General features: G+C 39.8%; 1 protein-coding gene across 2 annotated transcripts in view; it reads right to left on the bottom strand.

Annotated features, from left to right (window-relative positions):
- dennd1b (DENN/MADD domain containing 1B) overlaps positions 1-23,745 on the bottom strand; it is a 141,296-nt gene that overhangs the window by 50,934 nt on the left and 66,617 nt on the right. For both annotated transcript variants that reach the window (XM_028027618.1, XM_028027619.1), the window contains 5 exons: positions 22,481-22,534; positions 21,820-21,930; positions 9,493-9,593; positions 6,248-6,293; positions 3,234-3,335 (listed from right to left, as the gene is read on the bottom strand). In XM_028027618.1, coding sequence (XP_027883419.1) covers positions 3,234-3,335; positions 6,248-6,293; positions 9,493-9,593; positions 21,820-21,930; positions 22,481-22,534 — 414 coding nt within the window. The remainder of the gene's footprint in view (positions 1-3,233; positions 3,336-6,247; positions 6,294-9,492; positions 9,594-21,819; positions 21,931-22,480; positions 22,535-23,745) is intronic.

Here is a 23,745-nt window from a genome sequence, read left to right on the forward strand (position 1 = left end):
AATTCACACCATACATCTAAAGCCAACAGCTAACCTGGCAAAAGAGGCTCCACCGCATCAGTACTGGGCTTTGACCCCCAAAAGTCCCAGTGGTTTTCATACGGTTACTAAATATGCAACACAGAATAGCTAAATGAGGACACACACAGTTAAGCCCAGAAGTGTTAATACTCCTGACAGTTTGAGATTTAAAATTAATATCATTTAACCAAGAAGTTGTACCTGATATAAGACGAGCTTATCCAGAAACCATCTAAAAGGAAATTTTATTTTTAAAAATAAACTCATGTTGTTTTCATTTACATTTTATATAAAAAATGGAATGTTGAAAATTATTTATACCCTTCTCAATAACCAATGGATAAATCTCGGTAGCTGTGGGATCACAGCTATGAAACTCTATACATAATTGCTGACCAGGTTTCCACAAATATTTTGACGATTCCTTTGTGATGATTAGCACCAAGTGTGTGAGATGGGAAAACCTCTTTGCCATCACCCTAATTATTACGTCACTCTGCAGATTCTCCATCAGATTCAGAATCCAGAAGAAACATGTCAGTAAAATTAAAGTCCTACTTTAAATGTTTCAGGAGTATAAAAAATGTTGAGATTCATACTGTTTATATTTTTGTTAATTTATGTGGATTTATATGCTGGTAGAAATTAAGTCATTTATTGTATGCACATGTATAAATGTGATTAAAATAACAAAATGTGTGAAGCAAACAGGAAATTAAAAAAAAGGAAGTCAACAGAACAGGTTGGATCTAAGAATAATTTAGCTTCCTCCTGCTCCTTTTGGATATGTTCTTTTTAAATGAATGAGTTCAGATAATAATAATAATAATAATAATAATAAATCAGTAATTTAATTCTCAAAGTTAATTTCAGAAGATCACGGCTTCCTTTTGCACCCTTAATAATTACTGTCTCAATAGATCTAGCCTTCCTTTGCAAAACAGAACCGCTACCAGCTTACTAGAATTTGTAATAGTCAATAAATGTGAAATATTATGTGTGAAACTGTGAGAAAAGGCCGTTATGGGGCGGGCACTTGTGGAGCTGGGCTAGGGGTCCCGTCTGAAAGGGAGCGGCTAATTCAGGACAACTGTGAACTCTGAACCTGCTAAAAGCACGGCCACTGGTCAGCCGGGCTGCCTAACCAAGTCCACATGTGCACACAGCCTGCGCTGCCGTAATTACAAGGATCTCTAAAGGTTTGTTTAAATCAACATCAGAGGCGTTTTGTTTTCCATCACGGTTGGACCTAAGACACAGACGCATTTTGCCTGTAGCCTTTACCTTTTAATTCATGTCGTGCTGCATATATTCTTAGAAAGTGACGCCGGGGGTTTGCGAGTGAGGATCGCTGCGACTCCTTAGGTCTCAGGCCCGGGGCTTCACTCTGAATAAACTTGAGTGTTAAGTAGCCGGTGTTACAGTGAGAACTGGAGAGAAATAAAAGGCGGTTTTTAATAGCTACGAAATGACGTGGAGACAGAGAAGCGCAAGCATTAATAAGGAAATCAGGCCCCAGTTCAGTAAACAGCACAATGCCTGTAACATCTTGTGTGGAAACACCAACATCAAATGCCATGTGGCATGTCCTCATCACTAACAAGCTAACTAACAAGAGACCTGGAATTCCACTCAATTAGTACCTGCTCGCTTTGTTATTAATCTACTAGCCTCTGTGAATAGATGAGAGGAGACAGGAGGGAGAGAAAAAAACTTGTATGGGAATAAAAAACAACAACAACAATTTGTTCTGATAAATATATTAATGCCAGCAAAGTTTCTGTTTCAGGTGCTGTAATTTGACATGATATGCGAGCTATGTTCTGTCATTAGTCAAGAAAAATTGGTGAGCAGGGGATCAAAGCGAAAAAGGCACTGAGCCTGCCACTTAATTTATCACACAGCAAAAAAGACAAAGGCTTTTCTCTCTGCTTCTGTCGCTTTTCAAAAGCCTCCACTCTTTTTATGACAAACTCAGTTTGCAATTTAATTTAGGGCTTCAGTCCCCAGGTGCAGAGAAGCGAGCAGGCAGGAAGTGAGAAGACGGTACTGCAGCCAGACAGGCACACAGGCAGAGAAGTATGAGAAAGCAAACAGCGGGTGCAAGAGACGTCCAGGTTGGCGGGAAGTACTGCGAGAGAGACACGTAGGCAGACAGGTGCCATGAAACCCGAGCAGCCGGGAAAGCAATAAGGCAGGCAGGATTGAAAGTCGGCAGAAAATGTTATAAAGTGGAGAAAAGAACTCACGAGGTAAAGAGACGTTCGTACGCGCTAGCAGTCAATGTTGGCAGAGCAGTGCTAAATCAGGAGAACCAGAGAAGTGTGTGAGTGTGAGCAGGTCTGGGGTCTGCTGGGCAGTGGGTTGAATTATGTAGTGCTGCTGGGGGAAGGAGTCCAGTAGGCAGTGGAACCTGAGCGTATGCTGTTAGCAGCGTGGGTAATAGTGCATCCACCGCCTCAGCTGGGATCCCAGCGCCTCACAGAGGAGCTTTAATACACACACTGTGAAGACCAATTAAACAAACAGATTCCTTCTTCCACCAAGACAGGGGAGACAAGTGCATGTGTTGTTCCTTGTTGCTGTGGATGTGTGTGTAAAAGTGTGAGTGACCCTGACGCCACGGCGATGCTTCCTGTAGCACTGACCAGCGTCAGCGCTCCATTAATTAAAGAGACGATGCGCTGGCAGGTGGCTTCACTGCCCACACTGGTAATTGGACCCTTTCTACCCACTCTCTCCCCCCCTACAAAATCACCCATCTCTGCCTTTTCTTTTCTTTCCTCTGCCTCGTTCCCTCCCCCTATCTCTCAGAAACGTGCCAGTGGGCAGGCAGCAACGCAAGACTTTGTGAAATAATGATTAGAATGGATGAAGATGAAGGGAAGGGAGTTTCACATTTTCCCACATGCCTCTGATGGTCGGGGAATGCTGTTTGCCTTCAAGCGTCATACGACGCGACGGGAGTTTACTTTAGACAGCCACAATCTGAGAAGCCAGAGCTGCAGTCATTAATGATGTGGGGAGGGGACAGCGCTGTACTTTGACAAGTTTCTGGATGTGGGTGTGCTCGCGGATCTGCGTGCACATGTGGGCAGAGATGTGAGAGCGAGATTACGTCGGAAGGAGAGAGGGAAAATAACCTTGATGTGTTGCATGTGGAATGACACAATAAAAGGCTGAGATGTTGGAGACGGTTGTGTGTTTCTCACCACATCGCTGGGCAGGTTGTGCAGGTCATCAAACGGGGTCTCCAGGGTGTTTGTGTCCACATTCAGAATGACCACATCCTCCAGTGATCGACTGCGTACCCTCTATAAGACAAAATGTGTAGTGTGATCTATAGCAGCTGTGGACAGAATGAAAACTTCATAATATATCGAGTTTGGAAAAACGCAGGGACTGGAACTGCGTGTGTCTGTCTTATTCCACTGTCTGTTGAGTCACAGAACAAGCATGCAAAACTCGACTTAATGAGGAATGATTCTGTGATCACCTGAAACAAACAGCAAAAGGGAAAGACGGCTGGGAGAACATCCTGAGACACATGAAAGCTGGGATGGAAAATGCAGATTATTGCAACAAATCGGGGGTTTTCTGGTACAAAAAAATTATTTTTCAAGTTAAATCGTGAAACATTGTGTTATAAAGTTATTATTTTATGAACTTGTTTATTGTTATTTCATGTTATGAAAGAAGCATTCCTCAAATTTTGACAATAACACATAAAAAAATAGCAAAATTCTGAAACTAGAACTTTTAAAGCGGTCTGAATTTTAGCGGAACTAATAATAGATAATAATTTATAAGTTTTCTTCTATAACAACAAATATTTTTGTGTATAATGTCTAAAGCTCTTCTTAAACGGCATAATTCTACATTAACATATAAGGCCTGCTTGATGCTTTTATGTATTACAGAGACTAACTAAATCCCAACTAAATGTTCACATTTTAATATCAAAGTAAAATAACAGAAGTAAATTCATCATAAATTTCCAAAAGATAATTTAATTAGTCAAAAGGAAAAATAGCCATCCACCCCCCAATGTTAGTGAATAAACTACATGAGCTTGCCCATATTTTTTGTTTACTGCTACAGCTACACCAGTTACTTAAACAGAATCTATAGGCTAATAGATCAGAAAGAACAGATCATGCCCTGATCTTGGTTACGTTCAAAAGCAGATGAGACATTAACATCTATCAGTCTGAAAAGGGTTAAAACACCATGACTAAGGTTTAGTAAGAGTCAATGTTGAGAACCAGTTGGAAGGTCAAAATTACACTTTGACCTATCCATCATATGCAAACAAAGATCTTGATGATTGAAAAGAAAATGATCTGTGATCTGTTGAGAAAACGAGGAACCTTTTGGGTAGTGTTGCATCCTGGGAAAAAACTAACTTCAGAAAAGAACATTATACGTCCAGTGAAACATAGTGGTGTTAGTTTGGTTTTGCGTTGCTGGATGACAAGACTAAGATTTTTGCTCAGTTTTTTGAAGGAGAATGTTTCTCTCCATCAGCTTGTCACCTTAAAGTCAAGAGTGATAAAGCTATGGAAAGGGACAATGATCCAAAATATGCAGCATAAATATCCCTGAAAAGCTCAAAGAAAGAATAAAAATGAACAGATTTAGATGCTGACTTCAAATAGGCCGTTCATGCTCAAAAAGTGGCTGAATTAAAAGACTTCTGCAAAGAAGAAGAGGCCGCAAGACTCATTCAACAGTTATCACAACTGTTTGTCTGATTTGGGTGACAGTGATTCTGTTTTACTTATTCAAATTTGAAAACTGCATTTTGTATTTGTTCAAATATGTTTGATGATCTGAAATATTGAAGTAAAAAAAAGAAACAAAACCTATAAAGTGGGAAAAAACGTTTTTTTTTAAAGACAACTTTCACACAAATTTTATTATAAACTGAATTTCACTTAACTTTATTGAATTAGAATTGGAGTGCATGTAATTGTGTTAAAATCTATTTAAATGATTTGACCATTTTGGATTATCTTAATTATACATATTCTTTGCATAAAATCAGATTAAATTAAGAATCAGAATCAGTTTTATTGGCCAAGGTTTTGTGCACAAGTAAGGAATTTGTTTTCTATTTCAAGCACTACAGAGAAAGTCTTACAAGGCTTGATAATTAACAATAAAAAATTGCGAAAGGAGGAAAAAATTAAAGTAGACCACATTTACTATAACACACACATGGAAAATGAAGAATGGGGCTGAGAGGAAACATTTGGACTCTAAGCGCGTTCCACAGAACCAGAAACATCATGCATCAACAACAACCCAGCGATGCTGTGCTGTGCCGTGCGCATCCTGATGGCGACAAATTCAACAATTATTTCAGTGTGGTGCAGGATATGGGCAGGTGTGGTGTGTGTGTGGGGGTGTGCGTGCATGTGTGAGTGGGGTGGGAGGCAGCATAGTGTGTGAATTTCTAGTTTGTCACTTTTGTGACAGCCTGTGCAGCGGAGGCTCACATGCTGATCTGGACTAATTATGTAGTGGCGGAAAGAAGGTCTGTCACGGATGCAGAGTGTGATAAATACTGCCACTGCCGCAACTGTCATACAAGTATCACACACACACACATGCACGCGCATGAGCGCAAACACACGTGTGCATAACATTATAGGCAATTACACATGCACGCACACGCACACACCTAGAAACTAGCACTCGCACACGAGTGCAAAAATGTGTGGGCTCTTGCGTCATGCGTTCACATGAAACAGTCGCACTGATGACGGCCTGCTCCCCAACCAACACAGGGTTTAACAATGAAGAAGAAAAGCTCTTTGTTTGCAGATGCTTTTTCTGCCTTTCTGTCTCTGCCTTCTGTACTTCTGGTTCAGAAGCCAAGGCACACACAAGCAGTAGACAGAGCAGAAACAGACAAAAAAAATAATTAAAAAAGAAAAAGATGTGAAAGTGTAAAAAGTTGGGATTTTTAAAAGTAGCATCCTTTCATTCATGATGAATTAACTCTTAAATATTCGACACAAACTCAGAATTGAGTCGTCATTTGTTTCCGACACCGAAGTTCAACAAAACATCTGGATTAGCAATGAATAATCAAAATCAGTTTTCACCATTTACACATTTCAACCCCCGGTTTCAAAACACAGGACATTCATGGAGCATCTTGACTTTTTTACAGTAACATTTTTAGCATATGCATGGATAAACTAATCTGGTAACATACCTCAAGCAGACTATAGTGAACTCCCACGAAGTATGGCATCGGAGCACTGAGGATGTAGAAAGTACAAGACATCTGTTAGTGGTGTATACAGACGCAATGTTTAATTGGAAAATAGCATCTACCTTTCAGTCATTTTATACTAATTTAAATAACTAAAGATTGAAGTGTCTTCACTGTATGGATCTGTTGCTTTTTTCCAAAATTCATAAATAAGACATGCACCGATCTGGATTTTTCCAGGCACATACCAATTTTCTGTTTTACAATTTTACATTTGACCAAGTCTTATTTTTCTTTTTAAGGACAATAAGATTTAAAAGATAAAAACAGAATATATTGCAGGTTCTTTGATAGAGGTGGCAAATTTTAATGCAACAAAAAATAGGAGAATAGATTAATCCTATTTATACTTCAAAGGATATGATTAAACTTTTCCAACTGCATGCTGGTTAATGTTTTTATAGATAAAAAGTGTTAAAGTTTAATTAAAAGGAAAAAAAAATCAGATTCTATAGTACATTATTGAGTCAGTCTTTACCTTGTGTGATTGATTAGTGCATTTTTATACACTAATCTGTGAGAAAAACATGTCTGATAATCCAGACTGATCAATTAAAGATACAAAACATCAAAAATGAAGACGATTTATGTTAAGCCAATACTTAACACAGAACAAAATACTAAACGTGCACTGGAAAATAATCTGAAGTGTAGATTCTTTTCTATATCAGGATGTCATAACATGATAATGTCACAGCCAGCAACAAGCCTTTTTATATCCAAGGCCCTCAGAACAGTGGAGTTATTTTTATAGAATCCAGGTGCAATAAATGCTGTTTCCCTTTTCCTGCCCCTACAGAAAAATACACACTGCTGTCACTAATGTGTGAATAGAACATAGTTTAAGAACGTAGACAGCAACGAAAGTTGATCAGGCAACTTGAATCTCCTCAGAGACAGCTGGTAAATGACTGATCGTATTCCAAGGAGTATTTCTGAGATTCTCTTTTTTATGTTTTAACTCAAAAATTGACAGCATCACTAAATGTGATTATACTTATCTTAAAGGTTCTCTGAAATCTAAAGGATAGTGATTGGTTTATAAAGTAATAAAGGGATTAGGCCCTGAATAGATCTCAGAGTTGCTGTTCAGGTTCAATCTATTCACTCAGTGTTTCCAGGATCAGAACAAAAAGAAAGGAAGTAACGTTCAGAAAACAGAATTTTGTTAAAGTTGATTAAAAAAAACAACATTCAGTTTCTTAGAATATTAGACCACAAATTTTTTTTTTAATACAACAGTGACTTGACAGGTATGTGCAAGACAATCACTGTCGCCTTTCACAAAGATAAGGTTCAAGAAAGCTACATCCCAATATATGAATGGACAATTAGTTAGAAGAAAAATATGGTGGAAAAGAAAGGCACAATTAACACAGCTAAATCAATCTTGAGAGGACTTGGTGAAGCCCAATCGATAATTTGGTGGATTCAGATTTGAAGGCAAGCACTACATGACGAGTTATTTAAGGCCAAGTGTGAAATTTCCACAATGATGATTTTTTTGAGCCATGATCGTTGGCTTGTGTTGGTCCACTGTGGCTTATCAAACCCAAACTGGGAGCAGATATCTAACAGCACATTTTCAAGGTCGTCGTGGTTACCAGTGTCCATTTTCTAGAAGGTTTTGGCACCTGCAAGAACGGTCAAAAGCTCCAATATAAAGTAACAATGGGAACTATCAGTCTGACTACCCATCAAAGCTAACCTGACCTAATTATCAAGAGGAAGATGAGACACCAAACCCAACAATGTATAAGAACTGAAGTCAAGCAAAAGGAGCCCAAACCATAAATATGTGCATACGCTGTACAGAACATGAAGATATTTTTCAGTTGCAAAAATAACATCCCTATTCTGTGAGAAGCAAAATTTGGGGTTTTTCATTAACTGTTATATTCAAAACTAGTAGATTGGAAAACATTACTCTGTGTGTAAAAGATCTAAGTTATGCATGAGTTTAAAGTTTTGAATTAGATTATATAAATACATTTTTAATAATATTAAAAATTATTGCAACTGGGTGCAACTGGGTTGCACCTATTTGTTTATGTTGCTTAGCACTGGAAACAACTCACTGAAAACACACGATTTCCAATAAACTGTTGGCTTTTTCAGATCAGTACATTTCTAAAATGTCTTTTGCATTTCGCCGTTTCTTTTTCACTTTTACTATTATTCTTAAAACTTTGTCTTTCAATATAATTTTTCATTTTTCTCTTTAAACTGCTTACCTGTGTAAGAATATTATAAAAAAGTTTCCTTGTTTGAAAAAAAAATAAAATAAAATAAGAGGCTTTCTGGTGCATTCAGTCCTTTACTTTAGCATGTTTCTGGTCAAAGTGATTTATAAACCAAAAGCTTGTAATCACTTTAAAGTGACAGAATAAAAACAAATAGGCAGGCCTGTCGTGTTTATTGGATGCCCAGCTTTGACTTACAGAATTTCAGATGTAATGTAGAGGAACACAGAACATCTAATGTAATTTAGTTATTGCATCAGGGAACGGAGGACACCCCGTCATTTAATAAGGCAACGATGAGTCTTTACAGAGTGATGGAAATCACATTTCCCTGTCAGTGAGGAATAGTTTCGCTGAGATGATCCGTCCCTCCTGGAAATGCTCTGCACTGTACAAGCAATCCCATTCAACCATGCTGACGTCAACACATGTACACTACGTCTGCACTGATAAAAAGTTAACCTGAAACCATGCAGATTTTGTAGACACTACTTCTGCTCTCCGTTCAGTTTCAATCAAGTCCAATCAGATTTGTTGGATTTGTGTTGGAAGGAAGGTAATGAACCCCTCAGAGAGTTCAGACCATGATGAGAGCGTGCCGCTAAGAACTGCCATAAAATATAGAGTAAGGTGATCTGGTCCGTTCATTATGTGCGGAGCAGTGCTGGAGAAGGCGTACGCGCAGAAACACAAAGACTGAGTGGGAGAACGTGTGAACATGTGTGGCAGCGCTTTAACACAGAGATCTTAGTGGCTAAAACTGATGCATAATTGTTGCACCTGACGCAGTGTGTGTGGCTATACGTCTGGATGCCGGGGTCCAGCATCAGGCACGGACAGCAAAGAGGAGACGGTGGAAAGAGAAGGAAAAAAAAAAAATAGCAGCAGAAACATTTTTCTTTAAGTTGATAATGATTGTGCTTTAGAGGTTGTCAGGCTTACCAGCAGTAGTCCAGAAGATGCGGAGGCAGAACCGGGATGAAGATGTGCTGCCAGTACATCGGAAAGAGCAAAGCCGCTGCACCGTGGACGCATGCAGTTAACTACACACAGAAAGACAGGAGGGGACACCGTCAGCCCAACTTTATATACAGAGAAATGACTTCTCACTGTTACAAACACAACAAAACCACAGCAACTATTACTAACAACATCTAGGCTAATAAAATATGCTTTTATTTCAGAGATGTACATGTTCATTTCAATACATAATGATATCATTGATTGATTGTTTAATCTGTCATTCAGAATGGGAAACAACATGAACACATTTCAAGCATTTTCTTTCTGTGAATCTTGATGATTTCAGCTTTCAGCAGATGAAATCCCCAAATTCAGAAATATTACAGCAGACCAAATAAAATACATATTTTACAGACAGAAATATCAGCTAAAAAGGGAAAAAAAGTGTGTTGATCTGCTGTACTTTATGCAGTTAATATTTTACCTGGGCTCTTTTAGCATGAATTACTGCATCAATGAGGCATGTGGACTTGCTGATTGCTATTTTCCCCTCCTACAGACTGGGAACTTTGATTTCCAAATTAAATACAAAATTTACTTTCATCTGAAAAGATAAATTTCTTCTTTTTTTTTTCTCCTTAGCCCAATTCAGCACTTTTTCTGGATATGTCTGTGTTTTTTTGCTCTTGAAACACTGACTCAATCTCCACTTTATACCTTACGATTCTCCTCTGAACTCTTGGATAGGCTTGGCATTAGAGTGCTCTCAAGGCTGTGATCGTCAGTTTCTTTTTTCTGCCAGTTTTTCCTTCCACTTAACTTTCCTTTTTAATTCATTTCATATTTATTTTATTCAACGCAGTGTCTCACTGAGATAAAATAAATTAATTAATAAAATTTCCTAAGGGAAACCTTAGAAAAAGTTTGCCAGTATGAAAAAATTCATATGCTCTTTGGAGTCAGTGACAGTGGGCTGTCCAAATCTCAAATCAGCAGTCATTCACAAAGTTATGTGAGCCACAATCACTTTTTGAAATTATTGACAGAATTTAATTGCTGATGATATAACTTACTAACAGGTGCCTGTAATTATGCTACTCATTGAAAAATTGAGGTGAGAATAAATAAAAGCCAAAAAAAATAAACTTTTCAGAGAAAACAGGGGAAAAAAACAGATTAAAACCTAAACAAGCAGGCTGGATGTTTCCTTGACCCTGATGAAAAAGACAATAAAGGAGAAAAGAGATTGGTATAAAATAGGGAAAATATTTTGACCTAATGTAAGGCAACATTTGTTTTAATTAAAGTGTTGTGCTCTGCATTGAATTTTTGTCTAAAAAATATGCTTTTCTATTATAAATGAGAAAACAATGAAGTCAAAGTATTTCTATTGAAGAAGGGTTTGTGCTGTGACCTGCACAAAAAAAGACAACAAAAGAAAGGCAAAAACAGCACTGACAGCAGCCATATAAATCTGAGAAAAACGGAGAAATGACTGGGGAAAAAATTGAATAATTAACCTCGTTTTTAACAAATAATGAGCCGCAATCATGTAAGGATGACATTGCTTTTCAAAGAGCCTTTTTACATTGTCAAACCAATATTACACTCGGAATTAAAGTCATCGTCTCCCATTGTCTTAAAGCAAGCGGCCCCCTCCTTTCCTGACATGACATGTCACAAAAACTCAGCAATGGTAATGACCTGTAGCACACACACACTCACACACGCCTACACAGAGAGACGCAGCAGGAGACAGAGGCGTTAGCTCATCCCCCAGATTAAAATAACATGATTAAATATGGAAAGAGAACAGAGGTCTGAGGGGCTCCTGCGGGACTTCATTAGGGCAAATTGCCAAAGAATGAAACATGAGTTAGCCAAGAGAGACTGCGGGCTAGGCCAATACCGCCGGGACCCCCGCAGCAGCAGCCGCCGTTATACTGCTGTAGCTTCACAGCCAAAGTGTGAAGCGGACACACACTATCACACACGCACAGCTACCAGGAGACCCCCCCAGCTCGCTGACACGCAGAGTGTCACAATTGACCGGCCAAAAGCCGGAGAGCGCGGTGGCTGAAAACAACCGCAGCCAGAGGAAGAGATGAAGAAAAAGATGAAGAGGATGTGGGGGGCATCCAAATACACCCTCTGATGAAGCTCAGGCATCTAAGAAAGAAAAGAAGCATTCATGTGTTTGTGTGTCCAGCCCCCCACCCCTCCTCCGTTTGTTTTAACTGCATTCATTTTTCATATCAGCCGGCAAACAAAAAGCAATGATTTTCTTTCTTATTGTCTTTCACACACAGAGTCCCACAATACTTAAGACTTAATCAACATTTAATTGGTGTCTTGCTCTGTGTATCTGCATATGCATATTCCTGCTTCCTGCTGTCTGGAAATGAAACAACAATGCCACACTCCTGTCAGGATTAATTTCTTGGCAAACACTTTGTTTTTTTTTGTTAATTCTGAAAATAAATCAATGCGATGAATATTAATAAGCTGAACTGAGTGCGCTAGGCGAAAAGAAGGGCTATCAAAACTATCACACCCTTCTTCCGTCTAGTAAGGGGCCATTAAATCGTGATGAAGAGGGGTCACCAATCTGCCTGCGGACCTACGCTGAGACACACACACACGCACGCTGAGTGAGGAGCCAACAGGCGGGTGGATTCCTCCTCTGGGAGTGCGAGACAAGCCCCAGCCATTCGCTGGTACCAGGAGGTAATGGCACAGAACACCTCGCTAACCAACTCCAATTATCTCCACTAGGCCTCAAGGTGAGCCCCCCAACTGGCATGATTTACTCTCAGGTTGAAAGTGAAAACAAGTCTCTCTCTCTCTCTGTCTCGCTCCGGCTCAGGCTGGGTGGCTGGGCTCGGGGGAGCTGGCTGGGAAAGGGAGTCCGAAACTTGGATTATGATTTATAACGCAAATCTAGATTACGCTCCTCTTTTATTTGTTATCTTCAAAGCGATGGAGGCAACAGTGTCCTTCCTTAGATAAAGGAAGTTGGAAGGAACTCCACAGGAATAGTTCACATATTTGCTTCTCAAAACTCTTAGATTAATGCAAATCCCTGTGTCCTTGTCCAGGTTTTAGAACAAATGAGGCAAAAAGTAAAACGGGAGATAAATTGAAAAGAAAAAAAAATAATAACCCCCCGGTTTTTCTTCATTTAGAGGAGAGCTTCACATGAGAGTGGGTCATGAGAGGCTAAGGCTGATAAAATATTTGCCAGGCTGATAAATAATAGATGAGTGGAGCCAAATGGCTTACACGCTCCACAAAAGACCTGGGTGCTTAATATTCCATTCAATGGAGAATCACAGATACAGTCCCCAAGAACAAATACAGGATTAGGTGCTGGGTCCAGTCCTTGGGGACCAGGGCTCTGCCCGGTAATGAGGGGCTGCCTGCCTCTTATGCTGTGTGTGTGTGTAGGGGTGTGTGTGTGTGTGTGTGTTGCCCCCTCCGCTGAGAGAAGCTAACCGATTATACAGCGACAGCCTGCTTCAAAAAGCAGTCAAGGTCTTTGGTTCTGCCCTGAGAGCTTTTTAGTGTGCTGTGGCTTAGGCGGAAAGTGGCCAAACGAACGACGGTTTCTGCAGACCCATTCAGTGAGACTAAAGGACGGACGGGGGGCGAAGGGGGACAGACGGAGGGACGGAAAGACAGAACAGAGGGGGAGGAGGGGAAAGTTGGTGAAGAAAGAAGGAGTAAAGAAGGACAAGATGAACGCAAACTTTGACACCGGAAGCCAAACTAAAACTCAGAATTCAGACACCAGTTGGTCAACTTCCAACTCTAAGGTAACATTCACACAACAGGCAAATGCAGCGCAAATGACCCCCAAAAAATCGAATCTGTGCCACTTCCATATGTGGAATTAATTTGGACACATATCCCGTTGTTTCAAAGTGTCTTCAGTCTGAACAGTGATGTTGCATTTTATCCAACTTTCATACATTGTTTACATCATACATTGATGTAAACATTGTATGAAAATTATGATTATGAACTTGGAAAAGAAGTCTGTCACTGAAGCACATCACTCCACTCTTACTCCTGGGTCTTACTATACATCCAACAAAAGTTGCAGTCAATGCTGCACAAAAATCTGTTGCTTTTTTTATTTCTGTTATGATCTTGTAACAATACTTTCAGCTTTCTTTGCTGAATAAACTTTAAAATCGATCCATAGACGGCATATTACTTCCGTAAACAACGCGCTGCTGCGTGACGTCATTGTTCTTCTTCTGCACATGTGGGTCGATTTGGGGTCATAAATCTTTCACACAGAAGTCTCACTGCGGTCGGGTTTGATTAAAGGCATGAACGACTGAAATTGAGCATAAAGACCTGCTGTGTAAATCCAGTCTAATTTCGTACCTCATACAAGCAGCAAACAGCTCAGTATTTCATAAAGTTTTGCTTCCGTAAGTTATTAGAAACTTTACTCATCATTGTTTTAAATCATCACAATGTCCCCAAAACCTGAAGTGATCTTAAACAACTCAGCCACTAAAATTTACATTATATTTGGAGATCAGGCACAGTGAACCATGTAATCCAACTGATTAAATGCATGCTGAGGGTGAATTCATGACACTTCAAGTATAATAAAAAAACAAATATTGCATCCGAGCAGTCTTTTGGGCCTGTGAAGTTTCACACATTAAAACTGCGATGACAACTGCGATTCAAGGTATTATGCAGCTCTAACACAAAAATAAAACTAATTAATATTCACTTACAACAATGAAGACAAGTGTAAATTACATTAAAAACAAATAGAAAGATTTCAGCACAGTTATCAGCGATCTTGGCTGTTATCAAATGTCTTTCCAATTTTCAGAAGATCTTGTTTTCTTCTTTGTTACTGAATGTAGTTCATGTTTGCATGAAAAAAGCATTTCAGGAAAAAGAAAATCTATACTATTTCTAAAATTTTACATTAAACCTCACTTACATAAACAAATGGGCAAAAGGTTAAGTGAATCTGCATGTGTAGCAATTCATTATTATTGATGCCATGCACAAGTATTCATACTATTCAATTAGTTTCCTTTTTGTCACGTCCCAAACACAAACCTCGGTGTGCTTTACTGTGATTTCATAAATAGATAAATGCGAAGTGAAGCATACTAGTAAAATGGAAATGAAATGATACAACTGTTATTTAAAATAAAAATCTGATACATGTTCATATGTATTCAGCCACCCTGAACCAATACTTTGCAAAGCAACATTTTGCTGCAGTTACACCTACATGTTTTGTGGGATATGTCTCCACCAGCTTTGCACATCTATAACTTTCATTTATTTATTTTACAATACAGCACTAGCTCAGTCAGCTTGGATGGAGAGCATCTGTGAATGTCAATTTCCCATCCTTGCCCCAGATTCTCATTTGGATTCAGGTCTGGACTTTGGTTGTGCCATTCTAACACATCAATATGCTTTGATACAAACTGCAGCTCCAGCTGTAGGTGTAGGGTTGTTCTGGAAGGTGACCCTTCACCTCAGTCTCAAACTTTGCATAAAAGAGATTTATTTCCAAGATTCCTGTTTCACTGTCCTGGCTGACGAAAAGGATCACCACACCATGGCACTGCCACCATCATGTTTCACTATGGGATTGTGAAAACATGGAGGTGGCAATAGATAATGGAAGAAGTTGACTGAGTTTGAGTTTTGAAGTTGAGTTGTTCTACTCACAGATTTGCGAGTAGGTCAGAAAGCGACATGACCAGAACACCTTCTTGTGGCACACATGTCTTGTGGCTAACTGCGCACAGGATTCCTTCTTGTAACGTTTCTATAAAGACCACAGTTGTAGAGTAAAGGACAGAAAGTTGTCCCGTTAACAGATTTTCCTAGCTGAGCTGTGAATCGCTGCAGCCCCTCCAGACTCACCCTGGGCTTCTTAGCTGCTTCTTTAAATAATGTGTTACTTATCCTACTATTCAGTTTAGGTGGGCAGCCATGTATTGGTAGATTTACAGCTGTACCATACTTTTTTCTTTTTTGGATAATGGATTGAAGTTACTCAAGGCTTGGAATATTGTTTTATAAGATATCTCTACTTTAAGATTCTCCATGAATCCAAATTCAAAAACATCTATTTTTCTTGTATCACTTTTAAAAAAAAATCTTTCTCAGAGAGTTAAGACAAAAAATATATTTCTGCATAAAGAGCTTGAAAGCGAGGAAGGAATGGCAATAAAAAATGAGATTCTAGTTATGTTATGTTCATCTCCAGGCTGTATTCTAGAATATTTTTTACAGAATGTGTAAAGGCAATGGAGAACCAGAAAATCACTGATCACTGAATCCCTTAGTTGTGTAGTTTCATATTTTAAATTACTGTCTAGATTCAAACAACTCAAGGCATCCAAAATATAATTTGTACCCCAATTTAAATTTAGTTTTTTTAATGTAAATGATTCCTGGCTGTGGTACAGATGGACATTGTGTATGCTGTTTTCCTGTATACCTGTGTTGATCTTTTTTTTTTGTTCTAATAATAATAAAAAGAAAAATAAATAAAAGAAAATAGAATAAAATTTTCCATGACAGTGTTTGGTCATTATTGTTGTCGATGGACAATGTGGCCTACACCAAACAGCTGGATTTGCACCGAGATTCAACTACACACATAAAGACTGTTAATTTATTGAGGAGCATCAGAGTAAAGGAGGTTCAAAATTTCAAGCCACACTCATGAGTTTTATATTTCCCTTCATCATTATGCACAATTAAGTGTTATTTTATGTTGCTCTGTGTCAGGAAATTCTAAAATATATATATTTACCTCATGCAGCTCACATATCAGCAAACATTTTCAACCCACATCATTATTCTTTACTGGATGCTGAAGGAACATAAAATCGCTGAATCTCATTCACGCATTTTGGAATAAACAATAAAGCAGACTTAAAAGCTATAAAATATACTCTGCTTTTCCATACTGAAGTGTCTTACTGGACTTGTTCGACTGTGAAGAAACAGATTGCGGAAGAAACCGGCTGCTGCTCCAGGCGGTGTAATTTAATTTGACAGGAGGAACGGTATCAACATAGCTGCTCTTGACCTTCTCACACCAGCTTTAAACGCTCATTTCCCCTCAACTAGCATTTTACTTCCAACTCTATCCCCACACATTTGCCAAACCCAGTCCTGCAGTGCCTTGCAAAAATATTTATATGAACTGAAGGTTTTCACATTTCATCACATTACCATTACAAACTTCCATGCATTTTGTTGGGCTATATAATAATAGATGGTTTTTAAAATTTGCTGCAACTAAAGTTGTGTGCACTCATTTTCATCCCTGTTTACTCTGATGCACCTAAATGCAAATTCTTTATCAGGGACACATTCAAGAGGACAAGTATGTGGGGAAAGAATCTGTTAGCAGAACATACACATCACATATTTGGCTTTGGTGGCAGCAAAGCTGAATTGTTAAGAGGAATTCAAAAGAGGTCATAGCTGGTCAAAGTTGACGGTAAGATGGTAAATAAGGGACAATCTTGGAAATAAAACTATTAAAAGCGGAAAAACCCAGAATTACAATGGAATAGTTAAGATTGAAGCATATTTATGTGATCGAATGACCTAATCACTATCTGTGGGAAAACTGTAAAACTGATTTTCAAAGATGCTCTCCATCCAGTCTGACTGAGTTTTGAACGATTCTGGTAAATCTGAAAAAAAAAAAAAGAAAAAACGGGCCATATAGCCGCCCAGGTTCTTGGTATCAGTTACATTTCCCTCTTCTTCCTCATTTATCCTGTTACTTTATCACTGCATTGGCCCTTCCCTCTCTTATCCTATGCACTAAGTCACCAATTATGCATGCTCTGCTTTCCACTGTGCTGACAAACGTTGATGTCAAGCCTCGTAAGGGCACAAACACGGGTATATTGCACTAGGAAAGAAGTAGAGGGCATTCAAGGCGGCGCATGTAGCCGCTAACACCAGGCCTCCCACACAGGAAGACAGAAGGCATGAGGGGCAAATAAAAACACCTGCAAGAGCAAATAGGGGAGACTGTAGTAAGATGAGCCATTTTTCATACTTAGGATCACTACACAAAGGCAACTTTGGTTTGGTCGCTAACTTGTATATCCACATATATTTTACGATGTTGTGCATGTCTTCAAACAATCAGAAGCAGTTTTGAAAAATAGCATGTTAGAAAAGGTTGTTTCATGGTTCAACTTACCCGTGTATGGGGTAAGTTGAGTGTAGATGTGGGGTAAGTTGAACTGTATTCCCTAAAACACACACACCACAATCCTCTTCTCCAACTCGACCCCAAGCGCTAGAACTGAATCCTTGGCAAGTTGACGATCCATGTCATGCTAGCGGCTCAACTTAACCAAAACTACAATTTTGACTTTATTTGTGCCCACAGCTAAAAAGGAACACTTTTATCTTTGGTTTATGACCTCATGTTATAACTCATACATAGCACAACTGATTTATAAAACATATACTGTATATACGTATATATATAATTTTTATAAAAACTTTAAGAAATCAAAGTCTAACCACTTTACCCATGAGGTTCTTACCTTCACACACTTGAATAAAGGATGCCTTCCTCCTAAGTATTTGGTCACATGATCAGTGTTTTTTACCGTTTCCTAGCAATAATGGGAGGCTAAGTGTACCCCAGCATCCACTGTTCAAGGAAAAACACATGCACATTTACAGTCCCACCAGCAACGCACAGGACACATAAGGAAGGGGAAGTTCATCGAGGACAAGCAGAGGAAGGTACTGAGGGAGCGGGATGCAGGGGGAGAATGTTCCAATGTTCTGCAGTTGCCCAACAACTGAAGGACACATTAGGACTCCCAGGAAGAGGAAGGCGATGTCAGAAAGAAAGAGGTGTAGCGAGAGAGTGAGAGACAGATGGACAGAAAATAATATGTCACAGGGAAAGTATAACTAACACAGCAAGAGCTGGGAGAGGCAAAGAGAAGTCAGCGAGAGAGAGAAGAGGAACAACAGAGGAAAAAAGCTGGAAACCAGGAGACAGCTGGCACTCTAGGGCACGGTAGATGGATAGCTCCTTGTTAGCATAGGCCTGACAGCCTGATGAGAGGGCTGCTGTCAGCCGGCGCTGGCCGATAGGCAGGGCAGAGGCTGGAGGGGGAGGCTGGGTAGATGAAAGACACGAGCGGGGGGCGGCGGCAGCGGTGGGGGGGTCCTCCCTACTGACTAGTTAGAAGAAGGGCCGATGCACCCCTATTATACGGGCCTATGACAAGGCTGCACACACGGCTGGCTGCCGCCCCCTGCACCACCACCAACTGGCTTTTTAAAAACAGCGGTACCATTCACCTCTGGTCACAAAACAGCAATAAGTCAACTGGCGCATGGATGTAAGATCATGATTTATTCCTTTGCTTTCGGCTGCTTGCAAGACGTGGCAGCCATGTACCGACAAACTGACATGCGGGGTTCACTGGGGGCTTTAACACAGGCAGCACCTTACGAAGGCAGAATATATATAAATACATGAGCTGCGATGTGTCTGATTTTTTTTTCCCACTTTCTATCCCATGTTTCTGCTCGGCTGGGAAGGCGGAGGTGGTGGAAAGCAGCTGGATATAACTAACGATGTTTCCAACAATATCTCCCAATATCTTCTTTATACGTCTTCTATCCGCGAGATCAGACTATAGAAATATAACCCGTCCATCCAATGAGTGATAACACTCATTTTAACATAATGCTGTGCCAAACTCTGACAGCAATTACACGTCTCTCATCCTTTAAGGTGTTTGATCACATGACAATGGCGCGGGTAATGAGTGGAGATATTTTTGGTTAGGTGCGTATCTATACACTTAGCTGGTTTTAAGAATCATGGCAGCCATTTGTGCTTGAACTACGAGGTCAATCTATCCCAACAGCAAAAATAACGCATCACAGGAGCGGTAATAACACTAGGCCAGCGAGTAATCCCACTGGGGACGTGAAAATACATTTGTACTACATTGCCTGACATACATAGCTACCAAACCAAAACACCTCTCCCTGAGGAAGATGGATGGATAGACGACTGGGTGAGGAATTGCGGAGGATGAAAGGCTCACGGAGGTAAAGGTCTCCTAAAATATTCTGCCGGCATATATTTGCAATAAAAGCAAAAAGCGTGCTTTGTCTTGAAGTTACAGAAAGCTTTAAATCACACATCGTCTTCGTGCTAAAAAGGAAAACACTCTCACCCCTCCCCCGAGTTTGATAATTTACATCATGTTCTGCTTGTGTCACAGCAGAGGGTGCCGCCTCAGCTGAGGTGCAAGCGGTCTGAGCAGAGGAGGGGGAGACAGGTGAAATTCTCAGAGGGCTGGGTAATTTTTACAGCTCCTCCTGATTATAGCTCCGAAGAGAGACCTTGGGAACACTTCCCCGCAGCGCCAAACACCACCAAAGGCCCCCAGCTGTTAAACCTTCTGCAGACTTGTAGATTGCGTTGGCAGGAGCCGCTCAGCTACAGATACAAATAGAAGTTGGATGACATCACTTCCCTCTCCCATCTAATCTGTCATAAACATTTGGCTCTGCCTCATCAGCTGCAAAGATAGCATGGGAGAGGAAGAGGGGGAGATGGACACACAGAGTTCCTCCCTCATGCACACAAAAATGACTCTAAATTATAAGAGTAAGCTAAGGCATGTAATAATAGATAATTTAAGGCATTTTGGACATTAATATGCTGCGGTTATATGGTACAAACAGCCACATAAAACCCAGCTTCAGCCTGAATTTCACAGCCTGTCAGAGCTGGATGATTAAGAAGAGGGGAGGAGGGTGAGAGGGGGAACTGCTTCAAGTCTCTCTGAACAACTATCAAGCCATGTCAGATAAATATTCCCTTCGCAATATTTAGGGTTAGAAATCCAGCTGGAATATTGATGAAGCAAATCATGTTCAATCTATTGAACAGCCTAAGGTTAGATCCAGTTTTAGTGGCATAATTTGGCATTTGAATTTGATTTAAAGCATGACGGTGCAGGTCTGCAAGTTGGCAACAAGCTTTCCGAATTATTATTAAAGTGCAGAAGTCCTGCATTACAAAAAACAAAAACAGCTGCATTTTATGCATAAAAGTATTGCGTATTTAAAACCTTTTACATCCTTTTGTTTCCCCTCCTCCAATCAGAGAAGACTGTTTTTTAGTAATTTTTCATTTGAGGAAATCACACTGCTTAAAGACATACAGATACATGTGCAGATAAATTAGGATGTAATTTTAAAGAAAATTCATATAAGTCATTACATTTAAGAATTAACACTACGCATATAGATAAGCAAAGACAGCTAAGATGACAGTTATTGACAACCATCACAAGAAAAATATGCCGCAAAGATGTCATTGCTAACCAACCCAGAAGTTCACAGAGTGATGCATTCAAGAATATATATGGGAATTTGTGTGGAAGGAAAAAATGTTTTGGATAATAGTGCAACTGATGTAACCACAGTCTTGGGAGTATCGTGAAGCAAAGCACATTTAAGAGTTTGCGGACGATTCGATAGCAGGTGTTACACTGATGCCTTGTACTAGGCCACTCCTCAACCATATCAAACTTTAGAAGATTCTTACCTGGGCTAAAAAGAAAACGAACTGGAGCCTTCTAATCATATACAAGTGACGTTTGTATTTAATTTGGAAATCAAGATCCAAGTGGATTGGCTCCGAATCCAAACTATTTGTTGTGCAGTGTGACGTTTCCACTGTCAGTGATGATTTAAGAAACCATCTTAACGGCAGCTGTTGGGCCACGGCGTTTCATCAAGTCCAAAGCCTGCACAGATATCAACCAGGAAACCTTACAGCCCTCCATGTTTCCTTCTGCTGACAAGCTTTATGGAGACACTGATTTCATTGTACAGCAAGACTGAGAACCCAAAGGTACCAGACGCTGGTTCGATGACAATGATGCTTCTCTGCTTTATTGGCCAGCAAATTGGACTGACCTGAACCTTTATAGATAATCTATCATTTATTGTTGAGATGAAGATCAGAGACACCAGACCCAACAATGCAGATGAGCTGACGGTCGCTACCAAAACAAACTGGGCTTCCTGAACACCAGGCATAAATTCGCACAACATTCTCAAAATAAACATAATAGCAACATTAATATTTGAAGGAAAGAATCCTTTAGGTTGATGCCGTATTCTAGTTGTTTTCCAAGCTTTTATCAGACTGTGCCTAAAAGGCGAGGCTCAATAACCAAAAGCTTCGGGATGACTAGGGAGGAACACACTCACAGTACTAAGCTTCCTTGAGGTAATGATGATGCGCCGTTCGTGCAGCATACTGGCGTAGAGTTGGAGCATGTTGTTGATGTCCACAGCCACAAAGTACTCCGTCAGGTTCCTCTGGAGATACAACAGAAGAAAATGTTTTTAGCTTGTAAAATGTAAGCACTACATCACTGTACAGACTGTGAGAAAGCCTGATTATATGTCAAAGAACAGTGTAAGAAAAAAAAACTACTACAGAGATTGATTTACATTAAAAATAAATGGTAAGGATTATGTGTGTTTCAGCTGTATTTATGCCTGTGATCCATCCAAAACAGTCAGATTGGGGAAAACGGATCACATTTCACTCAACGTCAGCCTGAGAGACCGATAATTGCTGTCATCTTGTGTCCCTTGCCATAAAAATTTGAGCTCGAATTTAAACACAAAAATCAACAAAGAGCATGTGCTCAGTTTGAATCTTTTATGCCAATCACTGAACTTCAACATTAAAGCACAAGCACCGCAGGAGATAAATCTGAAACAAGAGGATGATGCAATAATTTCAAACGGTGACATGTGTATTAGATTAAAAACGATTAGAGGCAGGGATGTTTCCATAAGGGAGGGATTTCTCCTTCATCTCCTTTTGTCTCCTTTTCTCCTCTTTTCCATGAGCACTTACACTCTCTGGGATAGTTGGCAGTCCATTGATATCCGGGGCGATGAAGTAGGAGTGCTGCGAAAACACAAACATGCAGGAAAGAGTAGAGGGAAGGTCACAAGTGAGGCATAGCACTTATTCAGAAGAGAATGAGGGGAAGAGGGGAGAAAAGGGCCATTCACTTTGTTGTATGATTTATGGCTCATCTTCTGCTCTGTCTATATGAATTGCTGAGCTGGTGTCTGAACCGTGGCAATGCTTTTATCAGGCCTGCAGAACAGAGAAAGCTGAATAGCAGCTCTGCTCCCCACAGACACACACTGTGGTGATGTCTCCGGTGGAAAACTGAGTCTTTATTTAAGCATTAAAGAGGTTTGTGGAGAACCAACACACACACACACACACCCACGCCAGCATGTGTGCACATTCACTTCTCCATACACACACACACACACTCAGGTTGTTTAGAGGATCACAGGGCTGCCTGTCTCACTTTGGGAGAGCAGGGCAGGTTCAGTGTTCAGATCAAAGGGGTCTGAGAGAGGTGCTGTTTGCAGGTAGACAAACCACCAAGAGAAACACACTGCTGCGTCTCTCTACACACTACTGAATGTTTGGTATACCTGCATTTCTCTGGGCCATCACTCAAACCTGTTGCAAGTTGTCGTAAAAATCCACTGTGATGTTGGTGAAATGTCTAAGGCAACTTTGTAAGAGTTCAGATTTGAAACTGATATACTTTTTAAGCGCTGCTTTAAAAACATTTCAGTTTCCTCATATCGCCGAGGATCTCTTGGAGCTGGGGCCCCCATTGGGAAGGAAAATGGACATGAAAATCCAACACAAGCTTTGCAAAATAAAAACATATGCAATAAAACAAATACAAAAGTTACAACAAAATAAAATCCCTCCAAAAAAGGTCAAGACACCAGATCTGAAACCAGATGTGTTCATACAAATGTTGAAAAAGACAACTTGTTTTTCTCCCTTTCTGCCAACAAATGAGATAAAACTTCTGTTTTTTTAAGGCCTGTTAGTATTGTCAATATTATTTCTATTTCCCAGAAGAATGAGCAAGTGAATCATTCTGAACTCAGAGTTCTTCATACAATAAGGTCACTTTGGTGTTAAGCTATTTGTTAAGGCACAAATGATGAAGTCATGGATTTGTAAGCTTCTAAAATATTAATTCACAACATCTGAGTTCAGCGGAGGCCAATCTGTGAATGTATGCTAAGCTAACACATCCATCATTCTAAAAAACAACATAAAAATCTAGACTACAG

The sequence above is a fragment of the Xiphophorus couchianus genome, chromosome 9 (assembly GCF_001444195.1).
Source record: "Xiphophorus couchianus chromosome 9, X_couchianus-1.0, whole genome shotgun sequence".
Classification (NCBI taxonomy): domain Eukaryota; kingdom Metazoa; phylum Chordata; class Actinopteri; order Cyprinodontiformes; family Poeciliidae; genus Xiphophorus; species Xiphophorus couchianus.